General features: G+C 57.0%; 8 protein-coding genes across 8 annotated transcripts; 4 read left to right on the top strand and 4 right to left on the bottom strand.

Annotated features, from left to right (window-relative positions):
• Positions 1–615: 615 nt before the first annotated feature.
• INS49_014971 (uncharacterized protein) lies at positions 616–942 on the top strand (the record flags this gene model as incomplete). Its single annotated transcript, XM_043175658.1, has 1 exon — positions 616–942. The coding sequence occupies one exon, from the start codon at positions 616–618 to the stop codon at positions 940–942; it is 327 nt and encodes a 108-aa protein (XP_043020615.1).
• Positions 943–1,490: 548 nt separating this feature from the next.
• INS49_014972 (uncharacterized protein) lies at positions 1,491–1,970 on the bottom strand (the record flags this gene model as incomplete). Its single annotated transcript, XM_043175659.1, has 2 exons — positions 1,491–1,675; positions 1,721–1,970. 2 exons carry the CDS (start codon positions 1,968–1,970, stop codon positions 1,491–1,493), a joined length of 435 nt encoding a protein of 144 aa, XP_043020616.1.
• A 1,077-nt stretch (positions 1,971–3,047) lies between these two features.
• Positions 3,048–3,450, top strand: INS49_014973 (uncharacterized protein; the record flags this gene model as incomplete). The annotated part of the gene is made up of 2 exons (XM_043175660.1): positions 3,048–3,156; positions 3,245–3,450. The coding sequence occupies 2 exons, from the start codon at positions 3,048–3,050 to the stop codon at positions 3,448–3,450; spliced, it is 315 nt and encodes a 104-aa protein (XP_043020617.1).
• Positions 3,451–4,120: 670 nt separating this feature from the next.
• INS49_014974 (uncharacterized protein) lies at positions 4,121–6,067 on the bottom strand (the record flags this gene model as incomplete). Its single annotated transcript, XM_043175661.1, has 1 exon — positions 4,121–6,067. One exon carries the CDS (start codon positions 6,065–6,067, stop codon positions 4,121–4,123), a length of 1,947 nt encoding a protein of 648 aa, XP_043020618.1.
• A 449-nt stretch (positions 6,068–6,516) lies between these two features.
• Positions 6,517–7,231, top strand: INS49_014975 (uncharacterized protein; the record flags this gene model as incomplete). Its single annotated transcript, XM_043175662.1, has 3 exons — positions 6,517–6,760; positions 6,858–7,087; positions 7,205–7,231. 3 exons carry the CDS (start codon positions 6,517–6,519, stop codon positions 7,229–7,231), a joined length of 501 nt encoding a protein of 166 aa, XP_043020619.1.
• Positions 7,232–8,289: 1,058 nt separating this feature from the next.
• On the bottom strand, positions 8,290–10,083 carry INS49_014976 (uncharacterized protein; the record flags this gene model as incomplete). Its single annotated transcript, XM_043175663.1, has 6 exons — positions 8,290–8,342; positions 8,431–9,069; positions 9,142–9,209; positions 9,312–9,670; positions 9,742–9,846; positions 9,916–10,083. 6 exons carry the CDS (start codon positions 10,081–10,083, stop codon positions 8,290–8,292), a joined length of 1,392 nt encoding a protein of 463 aa, XP_043020620.1.
• Positions 10,084–13,639: 3,556 nt separating this feature from the next.
• INS49_014977 (uncharacterized protein) lies at positions 13,640–14,113 on the top strand (the record flags this gene model as incomplete). The annotated part of the gene is made up of 1 exon (XM_043175664.1): positions 13,640–14,113. The coding sequence occupies one exon, from the start codon at positions 13,640–13,642 to the stop codon at positions 14,111–14,113; it is 474 nt and encodes a 157-aa protein (XP_043020621.1).
• A 309-nt stretch (positions 14,114–14,422) lies between these two features.
• Positions 14,423–15,360, bottom strand: INS49_014978 (uncharacterized protein; the record flags this gene model as incomplete). The annotated part of the gene is made up of 2 exons (XM_043175665.1): positions 14,423–15,120; positions 15,207–15,360. 2 exons carry the CDS (start codon positions 15,358–15,360, stop codon positions 14,423–14,425), a joined length of 852 nt encoding a protein of 283 aa, XP_043020622.1.
• Between the last annotated feature and the right edge of the window lie 1,188 nt (positions 15,361–16,548).

The following is a 16,548-nucleotide window of genomic DNA, read 5'->3' on the forward strand; positions in this document are numbered from 1 at the left end:
ATCCCAGACAGACCGGGGAGCGCAGCGCTCGCTAACGCCGAATCTTGACAGTCTTGGGAGTTAGACGCCACATCGGCCCCAGTGCCGCGTTCTGCGTAGTCATGATGATTCCGCAGCACTCAGCCTGGCAGGCTGTCTTTGACGCGTGCTCCCCATTAAGCGCATAGGAGGCGATGCTAGAGTGCTGAGGACGTTATTCGTGAGGATATCTTGTAGCTAAAATGGTACACTGGCATACGTACATCCTAGTAGAATACCAGTCGGTAGCGTGCCAGAAAGACCAAGTAGAAGGAAATGAATTCTCCGCGTACTAGGGTCCCTCGGGGAGCATCTACGGATATAGAATAGTCTTCGCGGGCCTCCCTATCAGCTTCAGCCTCAGCCAGAGATATAAAGATACACAAACTAACACCTCTCCATCACACTCATCCAGCATCTTCCATTCAATACAACCTCCTCTCATTATCGCGGCCAGGCATAGAAACGCAGCCCGCCTCATCAAAACAAATCCCCGTCCGACACACAACAGTCACTCATTCACTCACTTCTCAAGACCACAATATCACGGCAACAATAACAACAACCCCAAAGCCACCCTCAAGAAAGAAAGAAAAAATGAAGTCCATCACAACCACAGCAACCACCCTCCTGGCCCTGGCCTCGAGCGCCGCGGCAAACACCTGGACCCTCTACTGCGGCGACTCATGCAGCGACGGCACCGCCATAACGTCGGGGGCCAACTTCACGGGGTCCTCATGCACGAACCTGACCTCCGAGTACGAGTACTGCTATCTCTCCGCCGACAAGGCCTGGCACTACGCCGTCGTCTTCCAGACTGAAGACTGCGTGGTCAGCAGCGACGCGCCCGCGACGGTACTCCAGGCCGGCGAGTGCACAGATTCCGGGGCATTTGAGTCCTGCATGGTTGTGGTAGATGTGTAACGAGTGATGGGTTGCGAAGGGGGAGGGGCTGGGAGAAAAATAAAAAAGGGGCGCGTACTTCGCGGTGGAGTGGCCAGGATGGCTGGGTGGATTCTGTATGATTGTTTTCCGATTAGACTCGTGGATGTGGGAAGCGTTTTGAAGATAGATTTGCCATGTGGCTGGGTTGGTCATCGGGCCAGGGGCAAGGCAGCGTCGGCCCTCGAGGTCTAGATTTGTACAATATCCTTTCTGGGACGCTCTTCTGAACAAAAGGTCTGTCACATATCCTTTCCGGCTGTCAGGGTCTGTTCCATATTGAGTGACAAGACGTCAATGCTGCGGTGAATTGTTGCAAATTAGAGAAACGTATTGCTCTATCTACTAATAATACCCGACTCCCCCTGTGCAACGGTGAGGTAATATGCACACTTCCCACCATATACTGCCCATCAAGCACGGCTCACGAGATGGTTTGGCCTCCCTAATTCCCAGATCCCAGCGATTTCGGCCTGGTACAGTGTCGCAGGAATCCACTTGGCGTCATCAGGTCGAGAAGACCTCGTCCCCTAGTTCTTGGGCGAGGAGACCCTGTAAGACTGCCATGGCCTGCCGTTAAGGCTAGTATCGCAGGGGCCGGGGCTGTTCGACTGTGCGAAGTCGTCGCCCTTTTCCGGCGAGTAGGTACAATCGTCGGTGGTATAGAAAGCAACTTGGGGGTGAGGAAAAGGTGTTGTTAGTCGGCCATTCATTCCTCCTCGTTGTCGAAGTCAGGTTTCAGCGTGTCCGTCCAACTTACTGGAATACTCTGGGGACTCAAGGTACGAGTAGGAGACAGTCCAGTACCCCTCAGAAAAGGGGATGCATAGATCCAAAGCCTTGGGCCCAATGCCAATGTCGACAGTTGACTCGTCTCCGGCGCAGTTTGTGGTGTTGTAGTCGAAGACGTGGACCACGGCCACGGCGCCGTCGAACTGACGGTTCTGGACGATCCCAGCGCTGGCGAGGGCCAGGGAGGTGGCGAAGGAGAAGACGCTGGTGAACTGCATTTTGAGACGAGTATGAATACTAGTGGATGGTCTGTTCTGACTGTTGAGGATATGGGAGTGAGCGTGCTGATGATTCTCTAGACAAGACTAGACAGAAGCCTGGGCAGCGCGTATTTATACAAAAACGCGCATCGACATAACACCCTCACATCTTCGAGACATCATTAAGACAGCGTCATATTAGACACACTGCTTAGCTTTCTGACGGATTGATGTCCTGAGGGTCGCGGATCCTTCTGTGGATTCTCAACGTTGACAGGTGCGGAGAAGGTGTCCGTCGAGGCTCAGGGAGGTCGTGGAACCCAAGCGATCTCGGTAACTGGACCGAGAGCCTTCGTGGCTCGAGGACATGCAAGATCATCCGAAGCTCATACTCGATGTGCCCAAAGAGTCCAAAGGCTAAGCCCACAGCCCCACGCATCGCAGGTACCGGTCAGTCCGTATCCCATCATGAGGCTCCGAATGCTGTTGCCTGGATGCCATCCACAGCAATACGAGACCAACGAGCCTGCACCAAACCACGGCAGGAAGCCGTCAATAAGGCAAGTGCAAAGGCAATCAATTGACACATGGAAAAGGCTCCAATGTCGTTTCTCCCCCTTTCTTTTTTTAAAAGGGGCATGCGGACGGCGAGAGGCAGTGTTGACACAGGCAAGATTTCGGCTTCACATGGGCATTGACCAAAATGCAGGATTGCGTAGGCAACACAAAAGGATATGCGTGTATATGTTCAATGATATCTCAGATTACAATGACATTACAATAGACTGCTACGAGAATCCGCCCGCGGGTATCGAGAGGCAGGTGTAAAGATAGAAGGGAAGAAGGCCAGGGGCGTCACAGTGACAGCCACTTTAGCGCCTCTCGGCCCGGAAAATCCTGCAGCGCCGGGATCCCCAGGCGCCCCGGTCTCTGCTTGCAAGCCATCGCATCTCAACCTCCGGCTCCGTCAGGTTGCGAGGGCGCCCTCCCAAGCTTTGCGACGCGGCAAGCTCCCACCCCGAATTCGAGTCCCACCACCGACAGCCTGCACGACCTCTCTCTCAGCCCCGCGGAACAAAAAGACAGGCCCCAACCATGACGTCCACGATCGGAATCCCAATCAAGCTCCTCAACGAGGCCCAGGGTCATATCATCACCCTGGAGCTCGACTCCGGCACCACCTACCGCGGCAAGCTGATCGAAGGTAGGCTCCCACCCCCTCCCCTGCCCTCATCCTCGTCCCCCTCTTCATAGCGCAGCCATGCTAACAAGCACACCGTGCCCACTGATAGCCGAGGACAACATGAACATCCAGCTCAAGGACATCACCGTGACGGCGCGCGACGGCCGTGTCAGCCACCTGGAACAGGTCTACATCCGCGGCAGCCACGTGCGCTTCTTCATCGTGCCAGACATGCTGCGGTATGCCCAAACCCTCAACCCACCCCTAGCAACAGCCCTGGACGAGGGCGACAGCGACAAGAAGGGACCCCCGTAACTAACGTATCTGCCCGCCTCTCTAGGAATGCGCCCATGTTCAAGAGCCGCAACGCCCGCGGCCGCGGTGTCGGTCTGGCGAGAGGCCGTGCGACGGTCAGCAGGGCCAGGGCGAGCGGCCGTGGCGGGAGGTAGAAGACGGCTGATTTCGATTCACCACTCGAGGTGGTGTGGAGGCGACGAGAGGCGAAACCAGCCCCGGGCGTCCAACACGAGAACGGCGCTCCGAGCTTGAAAATTGGCCAGGATGGGGCGGGAAGCGCGTGGGGCAACGGGGCCGATTTGGACGACGAAAGATTCACGACCGATGCGAAAACTCGCTAAACAGAGGTCTCCTGGTCAGGGAGAAGACATCGAGAGCATTTCGACGGCGTTGGATCAACGAATGGCTTAGACGTTTGAGACTGGGCGGCGGGCGCTTACACGGGCAGAGAGGGGGAGCAATCATGGGGGATTTCAAAAGGCTTTTGTCGGGAAAATGCGTCCGTACGTATAGCCAACGTCCATAATACCAGTCAGCGCTGACATGGAAATCACCAAAGTCGGGCGCTTTAAATGCTCAAAACTCGAGCGCTTCGCATGCCAGGAGAATGAAGTGTCTCCTCGGTCATGTACACATAATTCTATTTCACACGAGATATACAGTTGTGACGTCCTCACCCAGGAGATAATTACTTCAGCCTCGCCAACGCCTCCTCGGCCCTCTGCACAAGCTCTCTAGCCTGTCTCAGCTCAGCCAGCAGGGCGTCCTCGTTGGCCTTACTGCCGTCCCTGACGGCCTTGTCGAGAGTCTCGGCAACACTGATCTCGACAGCCCTCACGGCCTTGCGACCTTCCTCCCTCACCTCGCTCTGCCAGTACTCCCTTGCCGACTCCCACTTCTTCTGCAGGCGGCGCAGGCTCCACACGATGCCCAGGGCCGCCACCGCCCCGGACTCGGACGCACCGAAGGTGGACAGGTACATGAGCGCCCCGAGGGAGGTAGTCAGTGTTGAGAAGCCGGCTGACTGGAAGACAAGGCTCTGCGCGAGGGCCTGCAAGGCCGGCACCGTCTCAGACTGTAGGTAATTGCGAGTGAACGTAATGTGGGCTGGCCACCTGGTCCCGGGCAGACTTTCCTTGATAGGCGTCAACTCCTGCGGTGGTTCCGCCGCCGCCTCGGATGGCCTTGCGGTCGATGCTATCGTCGGTGGCGGATAGGGCGCCTTGTTGCGGGCGTCGGTGCCGAAAACGCCGGACCCCTCGATCTTGCCGGCGAGGAAGATGACGTTCCGCTCCGCGCACGGCAGGAACCTCTGCGAGAGCATCTCGGATGACAGCACGCCGACGTCGTCGACGCGCCAGAAGAGCTTCCACCAGTTCAACTTGCGCCACCGCCTGCCTGTGAACGCCTTGTCCAGCTGATCTTGTAGCTCCGCATGGGACTTCTCTGCCCACTCTGCCAGCGCTGCGTTTAGCGTGGGTACGGCAGCAGAGGTCTGGGCCGAGAGCGCCGAGGACAACCTGCGGGATTCCTCCTGCTGTATTTTGGCATGGGTATTCAGGAGGATAGAGGCAATCGACTCTCGGACAGCGTCTTTCGTGACGCCTTCTCCCGTAGTCGTGACTCCGGACTTCAGCCAAGTCGTGATAGAAGGGATGTTGCTCTTGAACCATAGCCTCTCATACTCAAACCCTCTGTCTACGCTCTGGCGCAAGGCATCCAAGCCTTGGGAGGCTGCTGTGATGTCGATGGTGGCGAACGGTAAGGCCGATGGGTCTTCGGGTTGAAATCCAGGCGTGTTGACCGCCGCGGTTACCGCACCCTTGGTCGAGAGTAGAGGAAGGTTGGCCAGCGAGGCGGCCCCTAGTATGCCATCCGTGACGAGCAAAGCTCTGTGTACCGGTGTCGTGACAGGAGTATATCTTCCAGTGTGTGAGGTAGGTATATCCACCGTCGGCACCAGCGCGGTCTCCTCAAAGTTCTGGAATGCTCCCCCAGTCGGGTCGGCGAGCGGGTTGGTCTCTGTAAGCAGTATCTCGAGCTTCCTTCCGTTAAGACCGGGAGAGGAGACGTTCATCTCCCTCAATAGACTGCCTCCCGCGTACGTCATCGTCCCTTCAGCGTCCTTGGCACCGCCTTCGTGGTCTGCCCCGACCCGGACTATCAGCGGTTGTCGCGCATCATGGCTTATCAATTCGCTCTCCCATTCCTGCTCCGGCGACAGCGGGTCCGCAAGCAGTAGCCGCAATACCTCCTTGGCGGTCTGTCCCGACTCGGATCCATTCGTCAGTCCCAGGATGGCGATCCTCACGGTTTCTTCGCCTGCGCCCTGGCGCAGCGCGTTGAGGGCCAATTGCACCCGCGACAGGTTTACGTAATTGGTCGCATGCTTCTGGAGTTCCTGGAGGGCGTCCAGGAGCTCTTTTCGCGGGTTCGACGTCTGGCTGGCGGTGGTGATGGACTGATTCCGACGCGTCGCCAGAGATTTGCGCCGCGTCCTTCGAGGTGCTGACGAGTTGGGACGGGCCGCGAGGGAACAGAATAAACAAACAGTAGATGTTGGCTTCGCGGTAACCCTGTGCAATGAGGGTGGACGGCAGCCTGCGACAGACCGCAGGCTCAGTCGTGGTGGCATGGCGCGCCGTATGGGATCTTGGGTTGGCACACGGAGGGAGTCGGTTGGAACTTGAACCGGAGCTGGAGCTGGAGCTGGGGCTGGAGCCCGGGGCAAATAGGCTGGCAGGCGGACAAAGCTTCCAGAAGAGCTTGGATCCGGAGTCCTGGGTTGTGTGGGGGGGGGGGTGGACTTTAGCGCAGGCACTCCTTCTGCCGATCTTCCCGCAGCCCAGTGCCACCCATGTCTTCTCCATCATCACTTGTCCACTTAAACCCGGCCCCACGCGACCTCGACTCAACTTCAACCTCAATTGACCCTTAACCTTAACCCACGACTATATCGTTACCTCTTTCCTCAGCTCTTCTTCCTAGGGGCGGCAGCGGAAACTCTCCGCTACCTTTGCACTGCACTTCACTGACCGTTCGCACAACAAAGGCAGCTCCAGCGCAACGCTCAAACAAGCCACCATGTCATCGACCGCCCACCGCCGCCTGCTCCAGGAATACCGCATGCTCACCAAGAACCCACCCGATGGCATCACCGCCGGGCCCGTCTCCGAGGACGACCTTCTGCACTGGGAGGCCATGATACAAGGGCCAGAAGGGACACCCTTCGAGGGCGGCGTGTTCCCAGCAGAGCTTAAGTTCCCGGCCGACTACCCGCTGGCCCCGCCAACGATGAAGTTCCTGGGCGAGATATGGCACCCAAATAGTACGTATGGGACACGTTAAAACCCTCGCCATACCCGGGCCTGCCTACCTGTCTTTTTTGAAGACGCGCACATGCTGACACCCTCGCTCCTCCTAAGTCTACCCAAGCGGCCTGGTATGCATCTCCATCCTCCACCCGGCCGGCGACGACCCCAACCACTACGAGCACGCCTCGGAGCGCTGGTCGCCCATCCAGTCCGTCGAGAAGATTCTGCTGTCCGTGATGAACCTGCTCGCCGAGCCAAACGACGAGAGCCCCGCCAATGTCGACGCCGCCAAGATGTGGCGCGATCACCGCCAGGAGTACGACAGGAGGGTCAAGGAGAGTGTAAGGCAGTCGCTGGGGTTGTAGATGCGATCTGTCCTACGGGGACACTCAGTCAAAGAGGGTCCCCGGCGTAATCGGTGTGCCCCGTTGGCAGACCGTGGCACGTTTGAAGCATAGACCGCGATCGAAAGCGTCACCGGATGATTTCAAGGTTGTCATGTTCCCATCGAGGTTGGCTGCCTCACAACGCATGCAAGCACCCACGAGCTGCGTCAAATGTGTTGGGGGAGGGGGCCGGAGTGTTCCGCCGCGTTGCGAAGAACGAGCCTGCCAAGTGTATGGATCGGGTGCTGGGGGTGGTCATAGCGTGGAGTTTACGGGTCAAGGCGTCGTCGTCATCACAGACAACTCAGAGGGCGCTCATCTCTGTATCCTTTGAAATAGACGTACGTAAGGAACGATTTTGTTGATATGCTGCTGTTGTAAATGGTATTCGTCACTGGGCGTGTTTGGTCGCTACGGCGGATCAAGCAAGGACGCAGCAAGGACGGTTAAAGAACAATAGCATGGTCTCAATTAGCGTGCGATATGAAATTGGGAGTCCTAGGCACTTCAGCACAGCGGTGTTAAATTATACACATACTACCTCAAGACGTCAAGATGGGTAACCGAAACTCTCATACAAGACTTTCCTTGAGTGAAGTACTACTGTGCCACGTCCCAGCTTCAGAAGAGCGAAGACGGGACATGAAGAATCCAAACAGATACAAAAACGGCATGGAAGAAGAATTGATTACAACTGAAAATCTCGAAGTGTGTCTGGGTCCCAGCTCACCCGAAAAAATCAACATCTTTTCTGGAATGGACATATAAACCAGTTTCGCTGCCCTACTTATAGTTTCACTCATGGGTCGCACTACTGCACCATCTATCACATAGGGGCAGAGGAGTCATGTCAGATGGGTTGAAAAGTGAGCAGATACGGGACGGCCCATCTCCCCTTCTCCCAAGCCGGCCTGCCTACCGCTCTGACTTTGCCTGTAGAGCATACTCACCCTCCCAAGGACATGGCATTGTTGACCGATGTGTTGGATAGCAGTCACGGCCTTCACAGAGGATCCGATGCACAATCGCGACGCGAATAGGACCCGGGAAAAAGGACTTTATTCGGCGCAACAGTCTATTAAAAAAAACTCCAGGCGCCTTTCGCTCGCTTTTAGGATACCTTTAATTCACACGAATTAGCGCCAGCCAAGCCAGCTCTATCGAGGATTTTGTATGGGGAAGTCAGGCGGCGACACCCTCCGAGGGCCAGCTAAAGCAGGAGCGGGCGAGTCAGTCAACAAGCGGCCACGGTACGGGATTTCGAGGGTGGGTGGCAGGCACGGCGGCCGTCGACTCACCACCGTAGTGTCCAGGGTATCTCAGCCCCTGGCTATGCTCCGACTCCTCGGCGCTCGTGGGCGTCTCGCTCCTCCACGCGCCCGCGGCCTGCCCGGGTTGCTGTGTTCTCGCCGGGCCCTCAATGACAAAAACGTCGCTTTCGGGCGTCGACACGCCGCTCCTCCCATGCCCGTGCCCGCCGCCCGCAACTACAGGCGATATCCTGTCGGTGTCCTCGTCGTCCTCACGCACCGTAACCGCCACCCCGACACCCCAGCCGTTCCTGCCCGCGTGCGTTGACGTCCTGGAGGTAAGCGTCGTCCCCTGAGACCAGTAGCCACCGCCGCCCTTGCCACCGCCGCCGCCGCCGCCGAACCCGGGCTCCAAGTCAGTGAGCTTGATGCTGCTGCCGCGCCCGTAGCCTGGCATCCCGCCCGCCCGTCGCTGGCCCGACCGGGTGGTGGCTCCCCCTCTGGAACCCCCTGTGGCGCCGAGGCTGCCGCTCTGGCCCGTGTACTGCAGGCCACGGCTCCGCTCCGTGGACTCGAAGCCCTTGAGGCGCATTTTGCGGAGAAGCGGTCGGATGGTGACGAGACTTGACGCGACTATCGCCACGCCCGGTTCGACGAGGGTCCAGACCATCGCGTCGGTTCCGGCGACTGGTAGTTCGTCAGCAAGGGGAATTCGAGCTGGAACCGTGGGTAATAGGAGGAGCCGGGGCAGCTTCTTACACAGAATATCGGACGTGTCCGTTAGGTCGGAGAGAAACTTAAGCCTGATCAGGGTCGCAATGGATGCGCTGAGTGGGTACAAGTCAGTCTTGGCTTCTTCAAATACTAGAACGATAGCACAACATGAATGCAGAGAAACTCACAAAACCCCCAGCCCCAATACAACAAACACCGTAGCCTTGGCCTGCGGGCTCATCTTGACGTGCCAGATCATCGGTATCGGCAGCAGCGCGAACAGCCAGTCCGTGACGATGGTCATGACGGACAATGCGTAGGCCGCATTGACAACCTCCTGCGCCGACACACATTTGAGGTTCGGGATGGTGTAGTCCCACTGTGCCTGGACGGGGCTGCACTGGAATATATCCCAGAACCACAAGGCCAGCGACCAGATCAAGACAACGAACATGGTCCCGTAGATGGTGTACAGATAGCGCTTCTGCACCGCCAGCCGCAGGAGGAAGAAGCCGATCGACAGCTTGATGAACATCATGTTGAGGACATATGTCGCTGTTGCTAGGGCCTGCCACTGTCGTGTGGGGGATTGGGACCGTCAGTCTGCGGCCCCAGAGCACTTACACCCACCGAGGGCTCGCTTACCTTGAGTGCTTGTATCTCCTGGTTCTGCGGAACTGCCTTGTTGTGCCTCCCTAGCCCTGTGTCGACGCCGAGCAGTATAAACGTGCACGATATGGTGAAGACGACCTGTTATCGTGGTCAGCCCGCAATGTGGTCTATCTCGTGACGGATACCTCCTCGTGACTAGAACCGTACCTGAGCAGCCAGCATGAGCCAGTCGTCGGCCATGAAGCTGTTTGTCAACACGCCTCGGACATATGTGCGTAACCCGACGGAGAAGAAGGTCAAAATCAAGAAAGACACGGCAGTGCCCACTAGGGCTCCGCCATTGTATTCAGCGAGGTAAGTAGCATTGTCGGCCATGAGAGCCGGCTGCGATCATAGGAGCGACAGCGTCAGTTCGACCAAGTGGAGTGAGCCTGAGGTCGCGTATTAAACCATGTGAGTCGGACAGAAAATCGATGTCACATGTATGAAGCAGGTTATCCAAGTATAGCAAGCCGGAAGAGATCAGATCAAAAGGACAAAAAAGGACCAAATGCCACGGCGTGATATCGCGTGGGGAGGGGCCAGATCAAATATGGTCATCCGTAGGGTAGGCGGCGCGGTAGCAGCAGCGAGGAAGGACTACTTCTCACACCATATCCGTCGCAATCCCCCTACCGCGTGCATGCATCAGAAGAGGAGATAGAACCGGCATGCCGTCCGCAAGAAGGAGGAGAGCAGGGAAGACAGGGCTGGCGGAGGAGCTGCCACGCGGGATGACAGGGCGTTCGACGCAGGAGATGCTACCCTGCTGCGGCTGCTCGAGGAACGTTTTGGAAGCCCGGGGCAGCCTTGCTTCGACCGGGGCCTGGTTCCTTTGCCATCCCGGGGTCACCAAGAGAGACGAGACTTGTAAGCTCCCTCCAGCAGGCGAAAGCTTGGTTGTGTTTTGCCTTGTTGGGATAAATGAAAAAAGGGGCAAGGGTGGAGGGCGCGCCAGAGTGGAGGAGGAACGAGGGCAAAGTGTGTGTACACAGTAAGATACAGGTTCCCTGTCGCCTTGAGCCGCTTCGAGACGCAGCTAATAAGAAGATCCCAGGATGCCAAATGCCCAACTGCCCAGAGACTTGTGGTCGAGACCCATCTCGTCAGGCCGAGGGCGGAGGGGCGGCATATCTGGACCTCGCAGAGTCAACATATTGTTGGTGCTTACAAAGAGGTGACAGACAGTCCAGCGCCGGGCTCGAGATTAAAAAGACAACGTACGATGGGGACGCAGTGCTGGCTGGATATTGGCCATCTGCGGTCCATTGGGGCTCACATATGTACCAGCAGCTGCAGGCACGGGGCGAAGCACCGAATGAGGTTATGAAGCTGGTGTTGTTGGGAGTTTCGGGTGCCACATCGATCCACCAAGTCGCAGACGGCGCAGACGCAGCAACTGCATGGATTTTCTGCAGGAACTTTTCTGCTACAGTATGCAAGTAAGACCTGGTTCCGTCTAGCTGACTGCATGACGCGATGCTTCGCGCGACGGAGTGGGACGCATCGCGTGCCCGCCCACGGTAGTCCCGGGCAGGATGCACACCATCGCCTTGGGGGTAGTCGCTTGTGGGGCGACCTGCCCTCCGCGAAGTCCTCGTCTGTGCGAAGGCGACATCCCAGGCCCGGCCAAGTTCGTCCTGTGAGCCTCTTCTGGTGGACATGATGGGCTGAGCAACTGGTAGAGCCGGCGATTGGGTCAAGCCTAACGCAGCAAGCTTTGCTAGTAGGGGTTGCTGCGTAGGAATGGGGGTTGATCCTGCGAGCCCAGGGGATACGAGTCGAACCAACAACGTCCGCATAGAATGCTCGACCAACGCTGCCAGAGCGACGACCCGAGATGCTACCGAGGTTTGAGGTTCTCTTCCTTTCTGCCGTGACGTGCTTCTCGTTGGGTGGGTCTTGGGTGACAAGGCAGGGTGTGATCAGCTTGTGATTCCAGGTAAAAGTGAAGGGCTACAGTATCACATCGACATGTTGTCACTGGCTGGGCCCTGGACGACGTCTGGGGGTGGGGGGGATTTTCTCGACTGGAGCATGGATGCAGAAGATAGCCGATCAGGCCCGTCAGCGCAAAAAGACAAGACGCAAAGAGGGGCCACGCGAAGTAACGTCCAGGGATATGAGATTGACCGGTTGGGCCTCCCGAACATGCGGACCCGATGTTTCCCATGATCGGGGGGTCGGGACAGCCCTGCCTGCCCAGCCGCCCAGGCTGTCCTGGAGGAAGGAGAAGGTGCACGGGTGGTGTGGGCGCCAAGGACGGCCGGGGAGCAACGGGGAGGGAAGGAGCCAGGGGCATTGTTCCTGCATGAGAGGTGCGCATGGCGGCTTGGGCTGCAAGTACATGCTGTACTCGTCTGCTCATCTGCTGTATTACTATGGCTGTGCGTGTGCGTATGTGTGCGCGCGCAATCGTGACGCGGACACCACCCTGACGTGCAGGGCGACATGGCGTGAACTCCGCCGCTCGACACGAGGATGATACTGTACGTGGAAGCTAGATCTATATTTTCCAGCCGGGAGACGAGCCCGCATGGCATCGATGCCTGCCCGAGCCCGTGCTGAGCCCGTGCCTGTGCGCAAAATGTAACGTGCAACTGTCGAATTGCCTTTTCCCTCGCGGACAAACTCGCTGGCAAGAAACGGGCGGATCGAATTCATCCATCATGCACTATCATGAATGGGGAAATCGAAGAGTTTGAGTCGGCCTCTATTCACATGGTATCCACGTACGTACTAGGTTTATCACACTGATTTACTGTACCATCCCGTTTCGAGGCTCCACCCGGGCTGCGTTAATTAGGTGTGCTTGAGGCGAGATTGGTTGATCTGGATGGCCGGGGGAGCTGGCCCGCAGCCTAAAACCATGAATGGGTGACAGCACGAATGATGTATCATCAGCCAGGAAGCGTCAACAAGTCACATAAGCCGGTGACTTGACTACACACACACAGTAAAAGGCCGGAGGGTGGGCGAGAACGAGTGGTACGGAACAAAGCAAGAGGGTCGCTACCATTCTACCGACCCCGAGATTCGCATGGCTCAAGGATCGAGTGGCTTGTGTCCGCCTCGTTTCATTCACCCCCGAGTCCAGCCAGCTTTGGTGCGCTTGTGCTTCGACTGGAGCCCACAGTTATCATTCTTGGTGCTGTAGTCCCGTCAAGATCTGATCTGGTCTTGCCGGATCTGACCGTGGGAGGGGAAAAAGAGGAGCACTGCTCAGCGAGCGAGCGACGCCGAAGCCGATGGCAATGGCGATGGTGATGGCTGGGCAGCGCAGGGGTGAGAAACATCCCGGGGCCCACATCGTGCGGAATGCAACGTCGATCCGGTCCCGACCAAGCGACTGCTGCCGGGCAGGCTGAGTGCATGAGTGAGGAAGTGAGCGAGCGCAGAGTAAGAGACGTCCACTGCCTGCTTGTTAGCCATTTTTGCCCGACGTCTGTTTGCTGACAATGGCTATCTATAGACCAGCAAGACTGTCAGTTGCCAACGAGATGGGTTGGCTTTTCCCTGTCACTGGCTCGTCCAACTCGATTTCAGACGCATGGCGGACGTTCCGCAAATCTTATTTATCTGACTGCATGAATGAGTGAAAGAGTCCGTTGAGAGAGTCTGGGGTAGACTTCCCGGACTCGAAGTTTATTTTGCCAGAATTGATGTCGGCTCTGAGGCGGCCCAATGTGACGATACTTGATGCGGGAGACAAAGCTAATCGAGGGGGGACACATAAATAACTGTCCCGGGAAGAGAACACGCCGGTTGGAAGAAAGCGAGCGAGAGGATAATATGCACAGCAGCAACATCAAATCACCTACATCCAAGCCGCCCGAGAGAAGCCGAGGCCACAAATCAAACACGGTCATTAGGGCAAACCAAGACGAAAACCATGGCCCAGCCCGGCATTGCAGCTGCCCACCGCCTCCTCTTCCTCTACGCGGAGCCAGTCGCCGCCCTCTACAGCGCCTTGCTGGCCGGCCGCGCTCCGCTCAAGTACCTTTACCTGGTGAATCCGGCAGCCCCGGCCCACTACCATCCGAGCCTGCAGGTTGTGCTGGACCAACTGGCCGCCACCTACTTTCTCTTCGCCTTCAACCAGGCCGTGGTACTGCGCGTCGTTGGTGATGATAACGTCCGCGTCTGGACCGCCATGATATGCGGCATGCTGCTGTGCGACCTGCTGCACATCAACGCGGCCGGCAACACACTGGGCTGGGGCGTGCTGCTGGACCCGGCGGGCTGGAGGTTTGAGGAGTGGGTGGTCATGGTATCCACGTGTGGCTTTGCCGCGGCGAGGGTGGCGTTCTTGCTGGGCTTTGGGGCGGCAAGAGGAGAGGCCAAGCCAAAGATCAAGACAGGGTAAGATGGTACCTGAAGGGGCATCATTCTCCCTTGCTGCAATGTGAATTAGACACGTGTGTAGATGATCACTCAAATGGTTCGTACATTGGTATCATTGTACATATCTTGGGCGAGTTCTTGGACAATGGCGGGGGACAGTATTCAGGCTATATGTCCCTGCATCGTAATCGGAGATCCATCTAACCAGTCTATCGTAATGGGCATTGGGTATAATTCCACAGCGACTTCAACATATCAAGACAAACATCCAACAGTGAGTGCAACACTCAGAAAACCACTAGATCCGCCAACCTGCCAAAGCAAGAGGCCCTCAATCTATCCGCCCGTGCGTCTCCCCATTCTCCAGCAGGGCCTCCCTCTCGCCGTGCTTTCCGCCGTCGTTGCCGCGGTACAGGACGTAGTGCTGCGCGAAGAAGACGAGGTCGTACACCATGGAGACGTTGCCGAGGGCGAACTTGACGGGGTTCCCGGTGACGCCGCTCCAGTCGCCCTGCAGCGAGCTGTCGATGACGAGCTGCGCGATGCTCAGCACGCCACCCGAGAAGTCCAGCAGGATCTGCCAGATGCTCCAGCCGACCGTGCTCTTGTTGCGGAAGTTGGCGACCACCTGAGGCGTGTACTTGATGAGCGTGATCCACAGCTTCACGTAGCCCACCGCGTACACGGCGTCCAGCCAGCACCACGACGTCGCCGCCCCGACCGAGCCGCTCGGCGACTCCGACACCCCCGCGATCAGGACCACCACCGCCAACACCCCGGCCGTGCAACCCAGCGCCGTGCCCGTGATGAACCGGCTCGGCCGGTTGCCCGCCGACGGCGTGAACCCCCACGTTCCCGGGAGGAAGTACTGCGACGTCGTGATCACCGAGAGGAGCAGCGCGTGCGCCGCGAAGACGATGTCGTTGAAGGCCACGGCTGGCGTGTGGCCATCGTGCCGTGCCGCGTACTGCTCGCGTACTACGGGGCTGTAGTAGAAGGCGAGGTTGGAGATGAGGTAGGACAGGAAACCTGGGCCGGTGCGCAAACGGTCAGCTACGTGTGTACTCGGAAAAGCAAGGACAATGCTTGGGGGTCGGCAAAAGGGGCCAAAATACCCAGGCAGTTGATGAGCGGGAAGTCGACGGTGGTGCCGGACGTAGACTTCCGACTGAAGTTGAGCAGCGGCTGTGGGTAGAAGGACAGCGACCAGCACAGCGTGTAAACCCAGCCGAATAGGCCCGAGAGGACATCAAAGAACCCAACAGCCATTGTTGCCGGTCTTTATTCACTTATACTCCATCCGTTTGGGGAGAGTAGCTTTTTTGGCAATGGTGAAGTAGGAAAACGTTGAACAAGGTCTTCATAGTCTAAATCTAGCCGGCCTCTTGCACAGCATTGGCGTCTCAGATTGCGTGCTACTGCCACTGCCGATGTTGAGAGCTCCTGTGACCTCAGAAATGGCACTGGCGCTCAGGCGACGGCCCCACCTGACGATCAGAGCTTATCTTATCGGACCCTGGATTGAATCAACACTTGGGGAGAGACCCTGGGTGCATTAACCAAGCCCACTACAAGGGCGGCCAATTTGTAGTCCAAGCATGTGGGATGGTTCCCATCTCCCAAATGGACATGTGCTGTTTCATCTTGCCATTCTCAACTCCAAGCCACTACCTCTTGCATGCAATATGTTGAATCTGAAAATTGCAGGTCCCAGAAAGCAGCAAAATCAAATGAGCCACAGTTTTTGAAGCATGGCTTTCTATCTCTACAACCCGTTTCCATTCAATCAGGCTTCTTCAATTCATGTTTCCCTTTATCTTGAAGAGAAGAATCATGGCCCCCCTGGGACTGTGAAGAAACTTGGGGGGCAAAAAGACCAACCTGAATAACAGAAGTGAACTCTTTGCTATCCCAAAGCCTAGAAACCATGGGGCTGTGTCTGGTCTGATGTGGTTGAGGAACTGGCTTGTGTCCAAAGCGAGAAGCATCACTATTGTTCATAGGAGAAATCAAGAGTGCAATTCCCAGGGGTATCTCCTTGGTCCGGTTGCACTGTATTGCTTGGAGGTGTGCACTTGTGCTTCGCATTGTAACAAGACCATCTGGCGGGATATAGGCATTGCCCAGTGTCGAGGATTTACAGTAGTACAACTAGGGCCAGCAAATCACTCAAACTGTCATGGTTCAATAGTCATCATCTGCTGTCATTCAATGTGTGGGCCCGAACTAGCCAGACAAGAGCTCCCGAGCTCATCCATCTCCAAACAAACTCTATCCAGACACCTATTTCCTGATTGTGTGAATACATGACCTAGGGAAGGGCGTGCCAATGAGACACAAAATGGACCGCCCTCGGGGAAATAAAGGCAGATCTCAACCCTCTAGTCTAATCTGACATGCCGTCTATGATGATGCAGAAGCCATCTATCTTCAGGCCAACTGAGGTCTATGCAAGTC

Source organism: Diaporthe citri (genome assembly GCF_014595645.1).
Source record: "Diaporthe citri strain NFHF-8-4 chromosome Unknown scaffold_8, whole genome shotgun sequence".
NCBI classification, from domain to species: domain Eukaryota; kingdom Fungi; phylum Ascomycota; class Sordariomycetes; order Diaporthales; family Diaporthaceae; genus Diaporthe; species Diaporthe citri.